General features: G+C 37.7%; 1 protein-coding gene across 1 annotated transcript; it reads right to left on the bottom strand.

Moving 5' to 3' along the window:
• Positions 1 to 11,646: 11,646 nt before the first annotated feature.
• LOC141690968 (uncharacterized) lies at positions 11,647 to 12,024 on the bottom strand. The gene has a single exon (XM_074495720.1). It carries the CDS (start codon positions 12,022 to 12,024, stop codon positions 11,647 to 11,649), a length of 378 nt encoding a protein of 125 aa, XP_074351821.1.
• Between the last annotated feature and the right edge of the window lie 10,893 nt (positions 12,025 to 22,917).

Genomic DNA, 22,917 nt, shown 5'->3' with positions numbered 1-22,917 from the left:
CAACCATTCATTTTACATCGAAATCCTCTAATTTGAAGCGCGTCATGTTAACACAATATATCGTACTGATGAGCTCCTTGTAACACGAACAACTGTCTGACTTGATGTCTTCGCCACATCCATGTTATCGATGAATTCCTTCTTCCTTACCCGCAGATGTCCATCATTTATCGATTTGCAATCGTATCTATATATGTTGTATGATTCCACATGCCACACTATTTCATTTCTTTTGAAATCGTCAGGGAACAGACCATACGCAAGAGGAGAGTTTGTGAATATGACTTTGATTGAAAACTGAATATGGAATAACAATGCCACAACGATTGGGAGAATTTGTAATTTAGTAAATTGAAGGAAGAAGAATGAGTGAAGATTTAGATGTAAATGAGACAACCATATTCGTACTCAAGATGGCCAGTCTTTCATACTATATGGCATACAGCACATAATTAGGTTGCGTCCCACCCGACTCTTCATCATTTCGACAAAGCGTCCTACCACAACACTGTTTGTCTCAATCAGAAATCAGTGATTTGAGGAGAGAAATAATTCAGAAGGAATATAATAAATTTTCTTTCATCTTTGCTTCATATGATTTATCCACAGAAGAAACTCATACGTATTCAAGAATCAAGAAGAACATATGATATCGTATTAAGAGAAATAATGTCGATGTTGATCACCTTCTATGTTTCACCTACGTATGCCTTCAGAAACCAGTCGAATGAGAGATTCACAGTTTAGGTCTCAATATAACTTCGAAATGTCGTCTGGAAATACCTCCACATTAAATGCTTTAATGATTTGATCGTAATCGCGTCCCTACGAAATTTATAATTATTACTACTGGCTTTTTCTATACCATGAAAATAACCATCGATCCCGCAACGCTTCAATTTTTCGATAGGAATACTATTTTTCTCCATTTATCTGGAAGATTCTTCCATTTCCTTCAGTCATCCGCTATCCGTTCAAATTACGAATCTCGCTAAATATTAGCAATTTCATGAACTGGGTAAATAATATTTTTAACAAGTTGATTTAATTCTTAATATTATTAAACAAAAATTATGTTCGTCTTTCACGAAAAACTTTAAACTTTCTTCTTACTAATGGGTCTACTTGGTCCTCCAGATTAACAATACTGAGTCTATATCCATTATTCTTTTTAGGTCATTTTCTGTTTATAATAACAAGAACATAAATAGTAATTCGACAACCAAATTGTAGAACTCATTTCATACAAAAATCTTCTGAAAATTGAGTAAGAAAATCTTCTCCGAAATCTCATTTTAAATAAGTTACTTGCTATTCTCTTGATCCGCTAATGAAATATCTAATTAAAGGAATGCCCATATAAGGGTCTTTCCATTTTGGTACATCTTCTACTCTTCCTTGGATTCTGCTCGCACTTATTAGTCGATGAAACTTCATTTACCATCGTATATCATTCTATTCACAATCCTACTATAACGCTGATATTTAGTACTGTCTTTGACGTTCTCGTCGTCGTCCTTGACGTTATGCTTGCAACCACGCATGCGACTCGATGTTCGGTCTATAGATAGGGTCGCATCTTCTTGCTAGTCCTACATATACCTAGTAAGGTAGATATAATTTCTTGCGCATCTCCCGATAAGTGATAGGAATCTTCTCGTTACGGTGGTGCCTTCGAAACGTGTAACATTGGTTCTTCATCAGCTTCCATCAACTCGTTGCCTCCAGCGTGAAGCTCGTCCTTCTACCTAATTCTAAGTTGATTCGTACCGAAAACTCACCTAACCTCTCTTACGTGAAGTTCTCACAAGACTCAATCGCATCTTCTTCAAATCCGCATGAAATGTAAGGTAGCATATCTAGTCTCCGTCGATCTATCGATTCCTCATTACTGTAGGATCTGAGAACTCAATACACCTATAGCGTTGCGATATTCGCCTTACTCTTGCCCCAACAATCTTAACTTATCAATTCCGTATCGGACCTACCAATCCTCATTCACACTCAATTCGAACATAAAATGAGTATGCCTAGAGTCTTTCCTATCTCATATGGCCTATCACTCCTATCTTACCCTCACCTATTCTTATTTCTATGACCAATAACCTGTAGCTCTGATACCAACTGTGACGCCCCCGAATCCGGGGTCAGGATTGGGTATCACTACACAACTTTAAATAATAATAAAAACCTGTATATTAAAATAAATATACAGATAATCCCTCATATTCGGGATCGCTTACAAGTTATAGTATGAAACAAGAATCTAACCTTCTAAAATTTACATTGTCTAAATAAAATTTCATTACCTCATTACTAATTTCCTTGTATTGATCACTCCAACATCTCCAAATTTCTTCGGCTAGAATCTCACCACTTTTGCTGTCTATTAAAAGCTATTCACTTTGCCCTCATTTGATACTGAAAGAAATAAGAGTTCACAAAGCAAGAGTAGGCCAAATATTCCCAGCAAATATCATAAATGGTTTCCAGGTATCAGAACAGAAAACTCCTGGAAACGATTGTTGAATGATTTTAAAAATGTCTTTACATATTTAAATAGTTGAGCGAATAAAACATCGACCCTCATTGGCCTTTAATCATAAATCACATTTTTCCGTAACAGGACAGTAATCATTTCAATATTTCATCCTTTTTAAATTAAATCTTAATGTGAGTTTGTAATTATGAACTACTCGGAAAGGAATGCCGTTAATGGCGATCAACAATAAATTAGACTGGACACTAGAAACCAACATATGCACTATAACCTGCTGATCAGTCAGGAGATAGTGCAGACATATACCCAACTGCATAGACCCAACCAACATATGGGGTACCCAGGCAACTATGGCCTAAGGGTCCGGTCCATCCCTCTCCCATAGGATCCAGCTCATCACTGGTCCTCATAATAACCGTCCAGCCCGTAGAGTATTTTAATGTCAAATCATTATGATTTCAAAACATCCCAAATTAGGGTTCGCAAATAACCCGAACGAATGGGTATTTGCTCAAGAGAGCAATCGAATTATAGGAATAATGATGAAAAGAACTGGCATAACAAGAGTAATTGCAGCGAAATATAAAATAGTTAACTATTCTGAACTTAGAATAGGAGCAAATAAATATTTGCAGTATTTTAGGAGAAAGGTTAAGAATACTTGCCTCAATTGATAATTCTCTGATCTTTAACTATCTGCCATATTACTCAGTCCTGTTGCATCTGTATTTCCTTTGACAGGCTACTTGACCTTTCTTATCATTTACTCTCTTAGGTTTATCTTTATTATGAATCCACTCGTTTCATTATCACACACGATCAGGCTTTACTTCTACAATCCCTGTCTGGCTTCGAATACCTCGCATTATGTGTATCTATTATAAAAGACACTATTCAATGAGCTGACAACATATAATTGTCTAGTCTATACATTTATTCATATCGTCTACCTGCTCGATAATAATAGATAAGGATCACATCATAATCGGATAGTATTTAAAAGACATGCTGACTCATTTTCCACATAACATGTACACATAGGGCATGTAATCATATAACACATAATCAGTAATTCATGTAGCACATAAGTCGAATTGACAAAATATGGGTCTTAATACGTTTAGAATTGAAATCGGGTCAAAAAGAATATTTTACCGATCAATAACCGACTCAGAATGATTCATAAAACAAACACCCTTTTGATACAAAAGAATTTAGGTCTCAAAAATATTTTTAATGGAAGCAGAATATTTTTCTGAGTATAGAGGCGTTCGTTTCGAATTAAACAGACATACGGTTGATTTATTATGATTTTTTTTGAATATTTCCGAATTAAAATTGGACTCCGAATCATTTTATAATTAAATAACAGAGTTCGAACACTCGCATCTGTCTTTAAAATAATTTTGTAATAATTATCGAGCTTTGACAATATTTCTAAATAATATTTAAAGCTAAAAACTATTTTTCGGAATTTTTAAATTAATTTTAAATAATTAAATCTAATTATTAAATCAATTTAATAATTAATTAAATTAATTAATCAATTAATTATAAATTAACCGACTAATTAAAATAATTAAAAACTAATTAAAATTAATTAATAAAATAATTTTGATTTATTTTTCAATAAATAAATAATTAAAACAATTTTCTGAATTTAAAATAATTAAATAAATAGTTTTTCTGATTTTTAAAATAGTAGAAGTATCGTTTTTAGAATAAAGTAAACATAAATCCTATTTTCGTAAAGTTTTGAAACTAAAATACGGAATTTATACTTTTTGCGAACAACAGGGGGTCAAATTATAATTTATCCCCCCTGCCGCCTGCCCCGCCGCTGTGCCACCACTGGCCGGTCGCCGACCGGCTTTCTCCTGCCCAGAACAACACCAAACGGTGCAGAACGATTACCCTGAGTGCCGGAAACTCATTCCCGTACCTGGTTTCTATCCATGATTAACAAAACGACCGGAAAACCGTTCGAAAAACACACCGCCACCGTCTAGTTCAAGAACTCCGGCGACGTGGTTCCAGCCCCTTCCCGGAGTCGTTTTATATAATTTTATGTACGAATTGATTGCAAATCTCCTCAGGAACATCAATCACATATCTGAATCACCAAAAAATCCTAGGAGCAAAAAGTCCTAATTCCGATTAAAAATATTCATATGAACTAGAACCCTAATTCAATTTTCAAGAATCAAACCCAAATTTCTATATGTTATTGAACTCCAAATTTAACATATAATATACCAAATTGACCAGGAAGAAATAATCTACACGATTATGCCATAAAATCATATCAAAAACATCAAGAACAAAAATTCATAATTTAATATATAATTAATTCCAATTAAAATAATTAAATAAGAAAAATACCTTGATTTATGGGTAAAAACTGATGATTGATTATGATTCTATATTTCGAGAGCTTCTTTTTGATATATCGCACGCTTGAATCGGAGTTCGGTAACGCCTTCGTTTGTGCGTTTGATTCTCAGGAACTTATCGGTTTCTAGGGTTTTTCTTTGTAATTACTATATTTTTACTGGTTGTAAATGAATAAACGAATAAAATGAAATAAGAAATATGCTATTTATATTTACGGAATATTGGTTCGTTCCGGATCATTTTGGATCGTTAAATTAGTTGCTTAGCCGCTAAGTAACTGCAATAACGATCCGATTTGATATCAGTTTTGGATAATTATCCCAACCGGGTTTTATAAAACACTTTATACGGAAATAATGTAATAATATCTCATTTTTCGAGAATACGGGTTTTGTTGATTCACCGAAATGATTATCGTATCGAAAATTTTGCGCCGGGCCGCACACGGGTCAAACCGTAATCCGAATTGAAAAAGTTAAAACACGGAAAATATCCGGAATTACCAGATTAGGTTAGGAAGGAGTTTTCGGAAGAGTTTCGGGTTGTAAAAATGTAAAAACGGTTGAAGTCGAACGATTCCCGGCTTTATAAAATAATTTTATAATTATTCAAAAATAATAGTAATTCATAAATCATTATAAAATCATATAACACTCCAAAAATTACCAGAAAAATACTTTAATTATCTATATTTTAGTCTGGACATATTAAAATTAACATACTCACATTTTATTATATACAACATCCAAATATTATTATCAATCATCAGATAATTCACCAAAAATTCATATAATATTCATATTAATAAACATATATTGATACTAATAATTACACGATATTTCCCGGATGTTACGGGAGGCCTTCAGTCATCAGGCATACCCCTGGAGGCCTTCAAGCTTTTCACGGACATCCCCCTCCTTGACCGTCTCAAGGAGGGAATTCTTCAAAGAGTACCTGCAACAAATACGTTGGTAGAAATAACCCTCCATTTCTCCTCTTCATTCATGCTTTATCCTGAAACTACCCTTGAGAATGCACTTCCCACACATAGGACGCGTCCTGGGCCTTAGGCGCGTCCTGACCTTCATGAAGTTTGTATCCTTCGTAGTAATGACCTTTCATAACGTCCCACATAGACAGGATGCGTCCTGTACTCTTGGGCGTATATTCAATTTTCTTTTCCAAAGGACCATTTATAAGAAACACTTCCACCATAGTGGACACGTCCTGAAGACCTGGGTGCGTCCCCTTTTTTGCAACGCAGCACCGAGTTTGACTTTAATTATTCCGCATTTGACTACCCCCGAAATTCCATTTACAGTTGAAAACAAAATTGGAATTTTTATCCTTCAAACCATGGAACAAAATTTGGCTTACAAACCTAGGATGCATCTTTGAAAGAGGGCGTGTCTTTACATTCACTCTATAGCCATTGCATTACAGCTGTTGCAAACGGTCAACATACCTTCTCCTCTAGAAATACCCAAAAAATTAAATCACATCATCATTTTTCCTCTCTCTCAACCACCACCGTCGCCACCGTTAAACAGGAGTTTTAAGTTCAAAAATCTGGCGATTTAACCGACCATTCTCTGAGTTTCTACAGTTGATCGAACCCCCAAGTTTCAAGGTACACGAATCCCCTTTCATTTCTTCATTTCATTGATTAAATCTCTCACAATATGCAAGAAACTGTTCGTGTTCCCTTTTTCCATATAACCATTCTTCCTTTTCTCATGTGTGTATATATGTATATATCTGTAAAAACATCATGTTTTGCTCTTTTGATCTTCAATTAAATATTTTTAGGGTTTAAAAGAACTTCCCCCAAATCAACCATAATCGATTCAACTTCTACTGTATTTCAGTTCTTCTGGGCGCGTCGTCCTTATAAGGCGCGTCTTACTGTGCGCATAGTCTAATTGTCATAAGCTAAGTCATCACAACAAGAAGAGAGTAAACGCGTCATCAGACTAGGACGCGTCTTATGCCATACCTATTAATAAATTTCCCTGCGTTAGACTTTCTAGGACACATCCTCAAACTAATCCTACTTTTATACTTCTTTTCCTTTACTTTTATTTCTCTTCTTTAAGTCATGCACGCGTCCTCAAAATTTTTCCCTTCTTATTTCAGCTGGAGGACGCGTCTTCATCTTCTCCCTTCCATCCGTTCAAGATTCTCAACAAACGCCTTGGGATTTATTCCCCACCTTCTATTTCTTTCACACCTGAGCTCCCTGAACTTCATAGGACGAATTCCTTCCTTAAAGCAGAAACACGCGTCTTTGAACTTCTCAAATCAAAAACATCAATAATGTCAGATTCTAGTTCTGACTCTATGGATCATGTCCCTATAAGCTCCAGGATGGGAAAGAGAAGATTAAAACGTAGAAGAACTCCAATCCTCAACACTAGGTCAGCCATTGAAGATTGGAACGACGATGATATCAATCCTTCACAACACAAAGTCATCTCGAATGAGGACGCGTCCCCATCCGCTCCAAATGCATCTCCTGCTAAGGACGTGTCTCCTGTTCAGGATATGCCCTCTCCTCACAGTGAGGGTGAGTTTGAGAAAAGGATTCCTCAGCCCGACAAATACCCCATCTCCCCTCAACAATCTATCTCTTCATTGTAGCATTGGGAACCAAATGATGTAGAGCTCAATTTTGACTGGAAGGAGCATGAAGATCTCTCAGAGACAAAGAAGAATGTCTGGAGGAATAGAGAAAACAAATTAGCTTGTGTTGGCATGAAATCCACTGCAACAGATTTGAAGATTGGGTGGACAATGAAGTATTATGACATGGAGGGCATCTGGGTGTGTCCTCTTCGAATGATGAGGCCTTATATCTTTAATATGGAAAATCTAAGGATCCCCGGGATGGTTCTCACTCCAAAACTCATTTCCTTGGGTGTCGGTGCGCCCTTGCATCCTTACATTAAGAATATCTTGAAATGGTACGATGTTGCCCCAATCTAGTTGTCCCCAAACTCCTACAAACTAGCATGGGCCTTATACATCATGTACCATAATTTGGGGTTGGACGCGCCCTCCATGAAAGAATTCAGCTATTTCTTCAATATCAGGAAGTCTATCTCAGCCTACCACTTCTTGGTTGTCAATAAATGGTTGAACAACAAAGGGTTTAATGAAGGTAAAATCAGCCACGAACATGACTCGAAGGAACCGTTCTTCTATATTTATGACTTAAAAAGGGCCCGCGTACGCTTCAATCTAGAGCCAAGTAAGAAAAACTAACAAGACGCATTCTCATTTTAGGACGTGTTTTGCTTTTTCATTTTCTATTCCTTTTTTCTGATTTTGACATCCTCGTTTCTCCTTTAGATAAAAGAACCCAAAAAAAGCTAATGGGAAAGAGAAAAAAGAGAGCAGAGAAGGTGCTGGCATACGCTGAGAAGCACTTCAATCTCAAAGAGATGATTACAGAAGCCAATCTTAAAAAGATTGGGGCTTTGTCCGAAAGGGTGGGTTCCATTTGTAAATATCGTGATTTTTATAATGGGAACCCTATCCTTAAAGCTTTTGAAAAGGCTAGAGCGCTCAATGCCATAAAACTTATCCAGCTGGACATTAGTAGACAAGTAGACTTGGAACAAGGTAAGAATTATCAATTATAGGACGTGTCACGGACTCAGGACGCATCATACGTGCATCTTCATACGCACAGCTTCCATTTTACCTGACATATATACATGCATTTACAATCTATACATTTTGCTATTGGCACGTCTAGCTATCAGGACACGTCTTAGTATCCTTTATATGATCTAGATGTTTGCTTATGACTGTTACTTTGCATGGCTTTCACAGGATGTGTCATATCACACAGGACGCGTCTAGTCTCCATAATAAAAAAATTTATTATATATAAAATCATTATATGCACTTGTCATTTTAATACCACTATGTTATATCACATAGGCCGCGTCCTCATAACTTGACGCGTCCATTTCTAATATTTTTCCATGTTTATGTCACATATATGACCTCTCTTCCCAAAGGGTTTGCCATTGGGGCTTCCAAAAAATTGAGGGCAAGGAAACAAGCTCCCGCGAAATCTGATCTGAAAACCAAGGATCCTACTCCTGTTGTGGTTCCTTCACCTCCCCCAAGATCATTGACACCACTGTGATGAATAACTCAGATAAGGAGGACGCGCCCTCAAAGCGCCAGGAGATAGTGCCCGATGACAAATCTTTTGTCCTGAGATATCTGGGCGCATCCTCATATGGCACTTTCACAGAGGAAGAAGTTCGAGGCTGGACCTTTAGGACAGAGGAGCAGACTGAGCAAGCCATGATAAGGGCTACAGCTGAACTCCATTTGCATGCAAGGTAAAATGCCAACATGGCTGCCAGACTTAGGGCGCGTCTTGCTGTCACAGACACTGCAAAAAGTGAAGCTAAAGACAACATCAAATCTCTGCAAAAAGCATTACACTGCTCACCAAAGAAAAGGACGTTGAAATCCTTCAGTTAAAACAGGACAAGGCGCGTCTTGAGGGTGAGAAGGCACAGCTTAAAGGAAATGTCACCTCTGTGGAGAAAGTTATGGAGAGCGTAGTCACTCTAAATTCCACCATGCAGCTGGATCTTGACACTCTGAATGATGACAGACTGCAAGGCTAGAAAGAAGAGAAGAAATTGGTGTATCAAAATGGGTTTACAGCTGATTTTAAAGAATGGTGTTCTGGGTTCATAGCAAATGACCCAGATTAAATGATTTCAGAATCAAGGCTGCAGACTCTATCAAGAACAAAAGGATAATCCTAGGCCTAGAAGAGGATGACGCGTCCCCTGCGCCTTCTCTACTTCAAACTCAGCCTCCACCTTCTTCCCCAAAAGACCACGATAAGTCTCAGGACGCGCCCCCTGCCTAGGACGCGTCTTATGTCCATCTATGAACTTTTATCTGAACTGTCTCAAGGGTGCGGGCCCTTTTAAGCCTTGCAAGTTGTAAACTTATGATTATTTCTGAATGTTGCTAGTACCTTGAATTAGTTTCATGCATGTTGTGCTTTCCTGATCATTCTGTTTTCAGACACATGGGGCGCGTCTTAAGCTCAGGACGTGCCTTATTTTGCTTAGTTCCTCGGCTTTTTAAATTTCTTGGGTGATATATCTTTTTCCCTCAGTATGATAACATGTTGTTATACATTTTTTTTTATGCAACGCATAATATATTGGCGCGTTCTAGTGCTTTAACGCGCCAACCTTTCACTTTTTGAAGATAAGTATTTTGACATATCAGTTTGGACGCGTCCTGAATAAGGACGTGCCCTCGTTTTTAGTTATGGAATACTAAAATTAAAGGAGCATCAACCAAGATTATGCACAGGTTAGGCGCGTCCTTAGACCCAAGATGCGTCCTAGTTTCAGTTTCACCTGAGTTTTCTTTAGTTTCTCCTTTACAAATCGTGCTTTTGCAATTGTAAATAAAGGACTACTTCTCAGGGTGTGTCTTGTGTTGAGGATGTGTCATAAAACCAAGCAAACTTACAAGCAAACAACCATTTGGAAATGTTTCAAAGTTTTTATTAATAATGCGCTCTAGTGTCAAAAGTGCACCAGTCCCATGGCTACTATGCTCTGTGGGGAATTTATTCGAAAAATAATCCTTCAACTAGTTCTAAGGTAAGTAGTACATGCACTACCCCCTAGGATAGGAGGATTTTTATTGCTTCTAGCCTATAATTTGGGCATAGCCTTAAGTATATAATGTAAACATGATATGTAAGGGGCCAAAGCTGCGCCTTACTGATAATACTTTCGAAGATGCTCCACGTTCCATGCTCGTGGAACCAGCTTTTCTTCCAAATCTTCAAGTTGATAAGTACCCTTCCACAAAATTGCTTTTATCTTGTATGGTCCTTCCCAATTAACTCCAAATACTCCGTGCTGGGGATTCTTTATGTTTGGCATCACCTTCCTGAGCACCAGATCTCCTACCTTCCGCAGTTGTCCCTTTACCTTCGTATTGTAATACCTTGCAGCACGTTGTTGATATGCCATAAGCCTCAGCAGGGAATTTTCCCTTTCTTCTTCCAAGAGATCCAAATGAAGCTTCTGGTTAATTTCTGCATCTTCCTCCATGTAACAATTTCTACGAAGCGACCCTGAGCCAACCTGCACAGGGACCATAGCTTCATACCCGTAAGCCAGCATAAACGGAGTTTCTCCCGTAGTAGATCTTGGAGTAGTGTTGTAGGACCACATTACTTTTGGGATTTCTTCAGGCCAATTCCCTTTGCGCTCTTCCAGTTTTGTCTTAGGGGTATGCTTTATTATTTTATTCACGGCCTCTATTTGCCCATTACTTTGAGGATGATAGATCGCTGCAAACTCCTTCTAAATTTTTAGATCCTCACATAATTGTCACAACTCCTTGCTATCGAACTGCTTTCCGTTGTCAGAGACAAGTTTATAAGGAATACCAAACCTACACATGATAGAGTTGAAGAAAAAGTTTTTAATTTTCTTCGCGGTGATAGTTGCCAACGACATAGATTCTGCCCATTTAGTAAAGTAATCAACCGTAACCACAACATATTTGACATCTCCTTTAGCCTTAGGTAATTCTATAATAAGATCAATCCCTCACATGGAAAATGGCCATGGGCTCACCATAGGCGTCAAGAGCGTCGCTGGCATAGACGAGTAATTCACAAAGCATTGGCAGCGATCGCATGCTCTAAAGAAATTCGCAGCATCCTCCTTCATCGTGGGCTAATGGTATCCTTGGCGTAAAACTTTCATCGCCAATGAGTTACCCCCCGATTGATTACCATAAATTCCTTCATGTACCTCCCTTAAGATGTAATTTCCCTCTTCTTCATCGACACACCTGAGCAACGGTTGATTGAAGCCTCTCTTGTACAAAACTTCATCGTACACCACATACCTCGCAACCTGGTAGTGGAGTCGCCGAGCCTTAAACTTATCCTCAGGAAGTGTCCCTTTATGAATATAGACAAGAATGGGCATTATCCATGTTTCCTTGGGAGCCTCATCTACTTGCATCACCTCTACCTCTGGGATAGTAGGAATCTCTTGGATCTCTAAGGGTATAGATCCCAATAGAACAGCCTCATGTTGGGATCCCATTTTTTCCAGGGCATCCGTGTTGCTGTTCTTTTCCCATGGTACACAATTCAGCCTAACCTATTTGAACTTTCCAATCAAATGTTGTGTGCACCTCAAGTACAATTCCGTCCAGGGTCCCCGAGCTTGAAACCCCCCATTTACCTGGTTTACCACCAACTCTGAGTCGCTCTTTGCAATTAAGTTCCATTACTCCCATTTCCAAAGCGACCTTTAGACCATTAATCAATGCTTTATATTCTGCATCATTATTTGTCGCATAGAATTTGAAGTGAATTGCACTCATCAGATGATGGCCTTCCGGAGACACGAGTACTATGCATGCACATGCTCCTCAATTGTTAACTGCTCCATCCACATGCAAAATCCACCAGGGGTGTGGAAACTCCTCTAAGACCTCCTTAGTGTGAGGGGGATGTAACTCTACCAAAGCTTTATCATCAACCTCAGAGTCAAATTCCAACAAAAAATCAGCTAAAGCATGCCCTTTGATTGCTGTACGGGGCATATATTCCAAGTCAAACTGTTTCAACTCCACGTCCCATTTTAACATCCTTCCCGATGATTTCAGCTTGTGAAGGACTTGCTGCAAAGGATATGTTGTACGAACTTCAATTCTATGAACCTAGAAATATGGGCGCGGCTTCCTTGATGCAAGGATTAAGGCATAAACCAGCTTCTCCATACTTGTATAGCGAGTTTCAGCATCGTGCAATCGCTTGCTCACATAATACAATGGTGACTGTTGCGTGCCCTCTTCTCTCACTAGCACTGCGCTGATTGAATACTCAAAAACTGCAAGGTATATGATTAGAGACTCCCCATCCAATAGTTTTGACAACATGGGAGGGTTCCCCAGTTATTTTTTTATCCTCCTAAAAGCTTCCTCACATTCTGGTGTCCATACAAAGTCTTTCCCTGCCACTTTAATTGCCTTAAAGAATTCATTGCATATGTCGGATGATTTAGAAAGAAATCGGTTCATCGTGACGATCCTTCCAGTTAAGCTTTGCACTTGTTTCACATTGGTGGGAGATTTCATGTCTAGCAGTGCCTTAATCTTTACGGGGTTAGCTTCAATTCCTCTATGGTTGATGATGAACCCGACAAACTTGCCTGACTCAACATCAAATACATATTTCCGCGGATTTAACTTCATGCGAAACCTCCTTAGAATGTTAAACATTTTCATCAAGTGCTCGATATGATCATTTGCTTCCTTCGATTTTACCAAAATGTCGTCTACATATACTTCTATGGTTCTTCCAATTTGATTCTTGAACATAATGTTCACTAATCGTTGGTAGGTTGCGCCAGCGTTAATAAACCCAAATGGCATCCCTATGTAACAATATAACCCTCTATCAGTGATGAAGTATCTATGCTCATGATCGGAGCCATACATGGGGATTTGATTGTAACCGGAGTATGCATCCATAAAGCTTAGCAAGGCATGTCCTACCATCGCATCAACCAACTGATCAATTTGTGGGAGCGAAAAACTATCCTTTGGGCAAGCTTTGTTGAGATCTTTGAAATCTACACAGGTTCTCCACTTTCCATTTGGTTTTTTCACAAGCACTGGATTTGCAAGCCATTAGGCGTAAAAAGATTCTTTAACCAAACCAACTTCCAACAGTCGATCTACCTCTTCCTTTAATGCTATCGCCCTTTCCCCGCTCACCGGGCGACACTTTTGTTGTATGCCCGTGCAATTAGGGAAAATGTTCATCCGATGACACATTACCCCTGGGTCGATCCCCACCACGTCCGAATGACTCCATGCGAAGACATCGAGATTTTTAATCAAAAAACGAATAAGCCTTTCCCTCATCTCATAACTTAGTTGAGATCCCACCTTCAAAACCTTGCGTGGGTCATCTTTATCGACCGGAACAGATATTATGTCTTCGGCCGGTCCCGTTTTCTCGGCAGGCATAGGGATCCTGGGATCCAGATCAAAATCAAAGTCCTGGGAGTCCTCGACTTCCATTCCTACATTCGAGGGAGTATCCCTATATGTGGGAGCATCCACCTCAGGACAAGGCATGTCTTTATGCAATGCAGGTGTGGAGGGCGCGTCCTCATTTTGAGGAGCATCAACCTCAATTTAATTTTCACTTTCCAAGGGCGCGTCCTGCCTTTGAGGAGCATCCACCTTGAGGTTACTTTCTAGGCTTTGTAAAATCTCACTTCTTCCTTCCAACACCCGATTGCTATCACCAACAAATGGATGTCTCCCGAAGATTGCCCGAATACTTCCGCCCCTTTGGAACTTAACCTCCGCTGTCTTTTTGACATCCTCTGCCTGTGTGGGATGCCTTTCATCTTTCCCCTTGTCATCGTTTCCTCTGCATCATTTCACCTTATCAATCCACTCTCACAGATATCCATCCTTGATCAATTCTTCAATTTCATCTTTTAGGTGAAGATACTGATTGGGTGTTGTGGTCGGTAGACTCGTGGTAATCGCAATATTTTTTCTTGTCTCTACTCTGCCACGAAGTCAAACGGTCTGGTTTTTTAAAAATTCCTCTGTCCTTGTTCACCTCAAAGATATGATCAATGGATACTTCCAACGGAGTGTAATTGCTTACCCTCTTTTCATAGTTTGCCGGTGGACTCCACTCTCTCCGCACATTCATGTGTTCACCCTATTAGGGCTTCAAGCATTCTGCCGATAATCTGGACTCACGAATGTGACGCCCTCAATCTCGGGGTTAGGAAATGAGGACCCACACACCTTTAATCTACCAATTAAATAAGCATAAACCCCGATTAGCTATCAACAGGATCAAACATGATAAAGTATGAGACACGATTACCACTACCAATCATAAAATATATCTTACAACCCCAAAATAAAACCAAATATACATAGTCGATCCGGGCTTGGAACCGACTGATAAGCCATTGTATCTTTACAACACTTTGGCTAAGCGCTTGCTCACTCAAAACTGGACTACCTGCTCTGGAAACTGGAAGCCCTCAACATGATAGGGACCACTAGGTACGCTCTTACGAGCAGTGCGCCTAATCCTGGCCATCTTCTTGCTTAACTGACATGGTTATATTAAAACAAAACATATGAGTATAAAACTCAGCAAGTAACTAAAAAGCAGTTCTATAATATAAAATCCACAATATACTTTACTCATCTCAGGGCATTCTACTTTCTCAACTCTAGGTGGCAGATTTCTATCTTTTAGGGTATGAAAAGGGGTTATCAAGAAAATTTTGGGCTTTCAAGGAACAAGGCTCAAGGCAGGGTGAAAGCCGACATTCATCACAAATCGTTAAAGGATCACAAATGATCTTTCGAATGGAAAGCGACAATCTTTTCATCATAAGGAATCAATTATATGATCAACAGAATCAAAATCAGGGTTCACGAGCTATAAGGTTCACAATATCACAATCAACTCTTTTTAAAGCAAAATAAACCATTTTCATTTTCAAAGAATCAATTACTGAGTAGGAAGTTTCAATTCCTTTTTAAATAATTATGGAACCCTTGATTGGACCACTTATTTTTCATTTCATAATAATAATACGGGTGATCAGCCCGTACCGACCTCCATCCGGTCTTTAAGGTACCAATGGCATAATTTCATCCTTAAACTGGACTAGCCCCGCTAGCCTCTTACTATGACTGGACTTGTCCCACTAGCCTCTTACGTCCTAATCCAATCCATCAGGAATTCGTTTGGAAAACCTTGAGTTGGAAAAAGGTAGGTTTACTAAATTCATTTTATCATTACCAAGAATATGAAATCATTCGGACTCTTTCAAGTCGATACTCATTTTTAAGTTCAATTTCAAGAATTCAAAGTTAAGGGAATAAATCAGGAATAAGCAAAGTTCAAGTCTAGGGATCTTGATCAATGATAACATGGTACTCAAGTTAGGGAAATCAAAACTATTTCAAGGATCAATAGGGGATAAGGTAAACAAGGAACGAAGCATCATTACAAGGGGTTCGTAAAGGTACTTATAGAGTTTATTACAGTTCATGGTATAACAAATAATAAGATCAGGAAAAAGGGGTTATCAAAGGGATGAATCAATAAGCTTATCAATAACAAATTCATAAGATCAATGACAGGGAATCTCAAAATCAATAACAGGGGTTCTTTACTTTAACAGTTCAATACACTACTTGGCATGAACAATATCCTCTCTATAACCATTTACACAAGTAAATAGAGTTACTTGCCTGAATTCGCTTTCCTGAAGGTTGAACTACTGCCACCTAGTATACTTTTCCCTTTCCTAGCCTGAATGCCCTCACGCTCCGAATCTACAATCAAAACCAAAACCTTAATTAGTTTCTCAACTCTCGTTCCCGGAACGTTCACTCAATACGATAGCTCGATTATACTCTTAACTCGAACTATACGAGTATAGTTTATACGAAGATGCATATAGCACATAACACATTCTTTTCTCATAGCCTGAATATCTTTATATACTCAATAATCAACTTATACTCTCTTTAATCTCGACTATTCTTAAAATCAAAAGATTATAACTCATACGAGTGCACGATTCATTCACAACTAAATCTTTACGACCATAACTATCATTTATAGCTTTTAAAATCAATCAACTTAGTTCCCTTTTCTTTTATTCCTTAATTCGAACCACATACCACAATCAAACAATCAAATCCATAGATATCCACATATACACACCCAATCATTCTTCGATTACCATAAATCAAGTTTTAATTCTAAGTTCATATGGCCTATTCGGCCTTATTGCAAATACCAACCACAAAATCAATCAATTTCCACTTTAGCTCACATAAACATATAGCACAATCAAAAACCTTTAAAAAGAACCACTTTCCTTTCTTTTAACATCAAAATTCGAACCATAACCATATATATACAATCAAATTTCTCAAAAATTACATAATGAACTTTAGTTCTAGCATAATCCAACATTTAAACTAACAACTTTTTCTTTATTAATAAAATTTGAACCAAATCATACATATATGCTTTCATGCAATTCAAATTCATCTCTTAATTAAATCAAACACTCATTTTAATAACAATTTTGAATTACACAACAGAACACCTCTTAGTGACTAAATCCTTAATCGAATTTTCCAATTAACATACATGCATTCACTTAGCATCAAACCAATCCCTTTATACTCATTTTTCATTCGGCTATAACCATAAATCATATTTCAAAAATCAAACAATGACATGCATCACTAATTTCTCTTTTAATTTAACATGCAAACTCATTTCTTACTAATTAAACTTATTTTATACCAAAAATCAAGTCACAAAATCCATTACCCTTTTATTAGTACAAAACCCGAACCAAACCTTAACATGCAACAACGATTTCACTTCTTTTAAACCACTAACCAATCTAATTTCTCACTATTATTCTAAAATAACAATCCACAATCACTTTATTCAACAAAAATCAAATCAATAACTTCAAAGATCAAAACCATTCGGTTTTTAGACAATCACCACATGCAAGTACCGAAATTAAGTTTTAAGTGTATTAGAGCTCAGCAATTACATCATCACTCACCATTGGTTCACCGGAGTTCATCACCGGTGGCGGTGGCTTCACGGTGGTGCCCTCATTTGAGGGTGTCCAACCACAAAACCCCCATTTTCCATCAATTCCTCAAAATAACTAGCATGCACATCTTATATATCATTCATTTGCAAGGAATCATGCTTAAACAAGATGATATCAACAAGAACAACAAGAACCGAGAGGTTCTTGGTGAACACACACACATCGAGCACACACAACACACACACACCTACATGCAAGTGGATATACACACATGCACACTCTTCTACCTACATATATGTGTTATTCAAGAGCATTTAGGAAGGATTGATGAGATTTAGAAAGAGAGATATACCGAGAGAGAAGAAAGCCAAGAGAGAGAGTGATCGAGAGAGAATGAAAAAAAGAAAGAGAGAGAGAGCCACGGAAAAGAAAGAAAGAAGGGGGGTGTTTATATATGATAGTGGGCAAGGGTTGTTTGGTAATTTACTAATCCTTTTCTTTTGGTTGATTTACTCTCACTTTTTACTCCAATAAAATAAAAAATGAATATTAAATATATCTCTCTCAGAAAGTTGAAAATTATTGCGAATGATAATTTTAAGACGTAGATCTCGAAATTAGTTTCCAACCATTACTTATAATAAACTTTTGAGCGTACGGTTGATTTTATATGATTTTACAAGTTCACGCTAAAATAGCATTTTAACACATAAAAATCATTTTAAAACGCAACGGTGATAAAATAAATCCGTCTATCATTTTTTGAAAGTCTCTAGGACTATTTCGAAGATAACAAAATAATTCTCATGCCTTTACCTTACTCAGATAATTTTATAGAAATGTGCAAAGGTTAAATAAACCTTATTTAAATTAAATAATTCCCTTAAATCCGTAAAAATATGAACAGATCATGTAATCACGTATAAAGACAAGCAAGCACATATACGGGTTTTATATCAAGTCGGCCACCCTATTCGTCAAAATATCTCACTTAGACCACCATTTCCCACGGCGACTCATTTAAACCATTAAAAAACTAATATATATCACGCCGTTATCCTTTTCTAAAAAATTTAACAGAAAATGTTAATTTTTTAAAATTTCTTTTAGTTCAAGTAGAAACAGTCAAAAGTGGTGAGCTGGTAGTCCACGTATGTTCCACATTATACTAACTATCAAGTGACACAACAAAAGTGAAAGAAACCCTAATAAATTAAACAAATAACCCGAATAAACAAATAAACTGACATCTTGGCGGGTTAATTTGGGGCTAAACATAAACCCTAAACAGCGTGTTCATTCAATCGTCACTATCAACCATCATCCAATCGTCAATCGTATTTATCTTCAACAAAATCTGGACACCAATTATCACTCTTTAACATCATTCAATAAGGTAATCATTTACCTTGTTTTTACCACAACTCCAGAAACGTCTTCCTGGATTTTGGAAGTCCATACTATGTTTGTATGTCTGCTATATATACAGAGGGTCAAAGTGAAGTCAGTCAAGCTAGCCGTTGCTTATTCAACGCCATGTCAGCTGACACATCAGCATCACCGTTAACTTTTTTTTATTAATATAACGGCGTGATATATATTAGTTTTTTTTTGGTTTAAATGAGTCGTCGTGGGAAATGGTGGTCTAAGTGAGATATTTTGACGAATCGGGTGGCCGACTTGATATAAAACCCGCACATATACTCACACATCACAACTCATGTCTGATCATAGAATTTTTTCCTTTTTATTATTATTATTCCTCTTTACGCGTACCGGGTCACGTTCTGCCTGACGGCCCGACGCTCGGCGTTTTAATTATGCTTCACAATTACCTTTATCGACCAACTCGTCACTAGAACTCAATACTTTACTCAAACATTCATTTCACATAATAAAACATAATTCATATTTTAAATACTTTAATTCCTTTTTAGGACTGGTTCCGTTCTACCTGACGACCCGATGACACAGCTTAACTCCTAAGCTGACTCTTTAAATTTGAACGCTTCTATCTACGCTTCCAGTTACTTATATACAATAAAATCAATTAATCAACACTTAATCACATAATTTATAATCACAGCACATAAATTACACTTTATTCACTTAATTACGTCGCAAAATTCTCAGTCGTCACAATCTACCCTCCTTAAAAGGATTATGTCCCCATAATCTAGTCTAAGCAAATAGATGGGGATATTTTTCTTGCATTTCACTTTCTAATCCCAAGTTGATTCTTCCACTATTGGATTTTTCCACGACACTCTGACTAGAGGTACAACTTTATTTCTAAGTGTCCTCTCCTTTCGGTCTAAGATTCGAACTGGTTGTTCCACATAAGACAAATCTGGTTTAATTTCCACTGGTTCCAATTCGATCACGTGGCTCGCATCAGCATTATACTTCTTTAGAAGAGATACATGAAATACATTGTGAAGATGTTGCATTTGCGGAGGTAGCGATAATTCATATGCCACCTTCCCAACTCGTCGCAGAACTTCGAATGGTCCAATATACCTAGGACTCAACTTCCCTTTCATCCGAATCTGGTTAAACTTTTACAAGGATATATCTTTAACAAGACTTTGTCTCAAGGTTCGAATTGCACATCTTTTCGTTCTCGATTTGCATACTTCGTCTGTTGATCTTGAGCAACAATTAATCTTTTTTGAATCATTTCCACCTTTTCTTTCATTTATTGAACTAACTCTGGCCCAATTAATTTGCGCTCACCAATTTCATCCCAATACGTTGGGGGTCTACATTTTCTTCCATACAACACTTCATAAGGCGGCATGTCAATACTCGCGTGATATCTATTGTTGTAGGAAAACTCAATTAACGGCAAATGCTCGTCCCAATTCCCTTTGAAATCTATTGCACAGGTTCGCAACATATCCTCGATTATTTGAATTGTCCTTTCACTTTGTCCGTCAATCTGTGGATGATATGTCGTACTCATTTTTAGCTTAGTCCCCAAATGATCATGAAACTGTCGCCAAAACCTCGAGTTAAACCTTGGATCTCTATCAGACACGATAGATACAGGAACTCCGTGACGCATCACAATCTCATCCAAATACAATTTGAGCAACTTTTCTAACGAAAACCTTTCATTTATCGGCAAGAAATGTGTTGATTTTGTCAATCAATTGATTACTACCCAAATTGCATCATGATTAGACTTGGTTTTAGGTAATCCTACCATAAAATCCATCGCGATATGTTCCCATTTCCATTCCGGTATGTCCAGTGGTTGAAGCAGTCCACTTGGTCTCTGATGTTCCGCTTTTACCCTTTGACACGTATTACATTTACTTATCCATTCTGCAATTTCCTTTTTCATGTTCGGACATCAATAACTCTCTTTTAAATCCTTGTACATTTTCGTACTTCCAGGGTGAATTGAGAATCTCGAGTTATGCGCTTCTTGCAAAATCTCGTGCTTTAGCTCCATAACATTAGATATCCAAATACGTGAGTTAACACGATATATTCCTCTTTCATCCTTTTGAGATTTGATTTCTTCTCCTGATAACTTATCCTTTCCGTGATTCATCACTTGTTCTTGAGAACATCGGATCTTTTCCAAAATTTCAGGTTGAAATGACATCGCATATATTGCTTCACCTCCAAATTCTGGAGTCCGAACTTATATTTCCATCTTTTCGAAATCCTTGATCAATTCCTCCAATTACGTTAACATATTCAGTCTTTCTTTGCGACTTAGAGTGTCTGCTACCACATTTGCCTTTTCAGGATGATAGTTTATCGCACAATCATAATCTTTGATCAGTTCTAACCATCTTCTTTGTCTCATATTCAACTCCTTTTGAGTGAAAATATACTTTAAACTCTTATGATCTGTATAAATCTCGCACTTTTCCCCGTATAAATAATGTCTCCAAATCTTAAGGGCAAACACAATTGCTGCCAATTCTAAATCATGTGTGGGATATTTCTGTTCATGTGGCTTGAGTTGCCTTGACGCATATGCTATTACCTTTCCGTGTTGCATTAACACACCTCCAAGTCCTTTATACGAAGCATCGCTAAATATCAAAAATTCTCCTTTTTCATCAGGTAACACCTGCACTGGGGCGGTTACCAACCTCTTCTTTAACTCATGAAAGCTTTCTTCGCACTTTTCCGTCCACACAAACTTCTCGTTCTTCCTTGTCAACTTCGTTAATGGAACAACAATCTTAGAGAAATCTTGCACACACCTTCTATAGTATCCAGCTAATCCTAGAAAACTTCTGACTTCCGCAGGAGTCTTGGGTCTTTTCCAATTCATTACAGCTTCTATCTTGGCTGGGTCTACTTTGATTCCCTCTTTATTAACTACATGTCCAAGAAATTGTACTTCCTTTAGCCAAAATTCACACTTCGAAAACTTAGCGTACAACCTTTCTTTTCTCAGAATTTCCAAGAAAATCCTCAAATGCTCCATGTGATCTTCTTCCGTCTTGGAATATATCATTATATCATCGATAAACACTATGACGAACTTATCCAAATATTTCTTGAACACTCTATTCATAAGATCCATAAATGCGGCTTGCGCATTCGTCAAACCAACCGCCATTACCAAAAACTCGTAGTGTCCATATCTCGTTCGAAACGTTGTCTTGGGTATATCCTCTGCTTTGATCTTTAATTGATGATACCCAGATCTCAAATCAATCTTGGAGAAACAAGAAGCTCCTTTTAACTGATCAAACAAGTCATCGAGTCGCGGTATAGGGTACTTATTCTTAATCGTCAACTTATTCAATTCGCGATAATCAATGCACAACCCCATACTTCCATCCTTTTTCTTTACAAACAATACCGGTGCACCCCACGGGTATACACACGGGCGAATTACTCCTTTGTCCAACAGTTCTTGCAATTGCGCTGCCAATTCCTTCATCTCGACTGGCGCCATACGATAGGGAGCTTTCGATACTGGTTCCGTTCCAGGAGCCAAATCAATCGTAAACTCGATCTCTCTATCTGGAGGTAGTCCAGGCAATTCATCCGGAAACACATCAGGAAAAATCTCTTACTATTGGAATATCTTCAATCCTCACAGATTCTTTTTCCACGTCTTTAACATGAGCCAAATAAACTTCGCATCCTTGACGTAATAATCTTCTCGTCTCGATAGCCGTTAGAAATTTCTTTTCTTGTCTTTTCCCTTTGAATATCACTTCATCCCCATCCTTGGTTCTTAACTTCACCTTCTTACTTTTACACTCTATATGCGCCTCATGGTTTGACAACCAATCCATTCCTAGTATAACATCAAATTCTCCTAAGTTAAAAGGAATTAAGTCAGCAGAAAAGTGCCGA

This window comes from Apium graveolens, chromosome 10 (assembly GCF_009905375.1).
Source record: "Apium graveolens cultivar Ventura chromosome 10, ASM990537v1, whole genome shotgun sequence".
NCBI classification, from domain to species: Eukaryota; Viridiplantae; Streptophyta; class Magnoliopsida; order Apiales; family Apiaceae; genus Apium; species Apium graveolens.
Note: the sequence above shows the minus strand (reverse complement) of the source record. Positions and strands in the feature narration are given on the sequence as shown.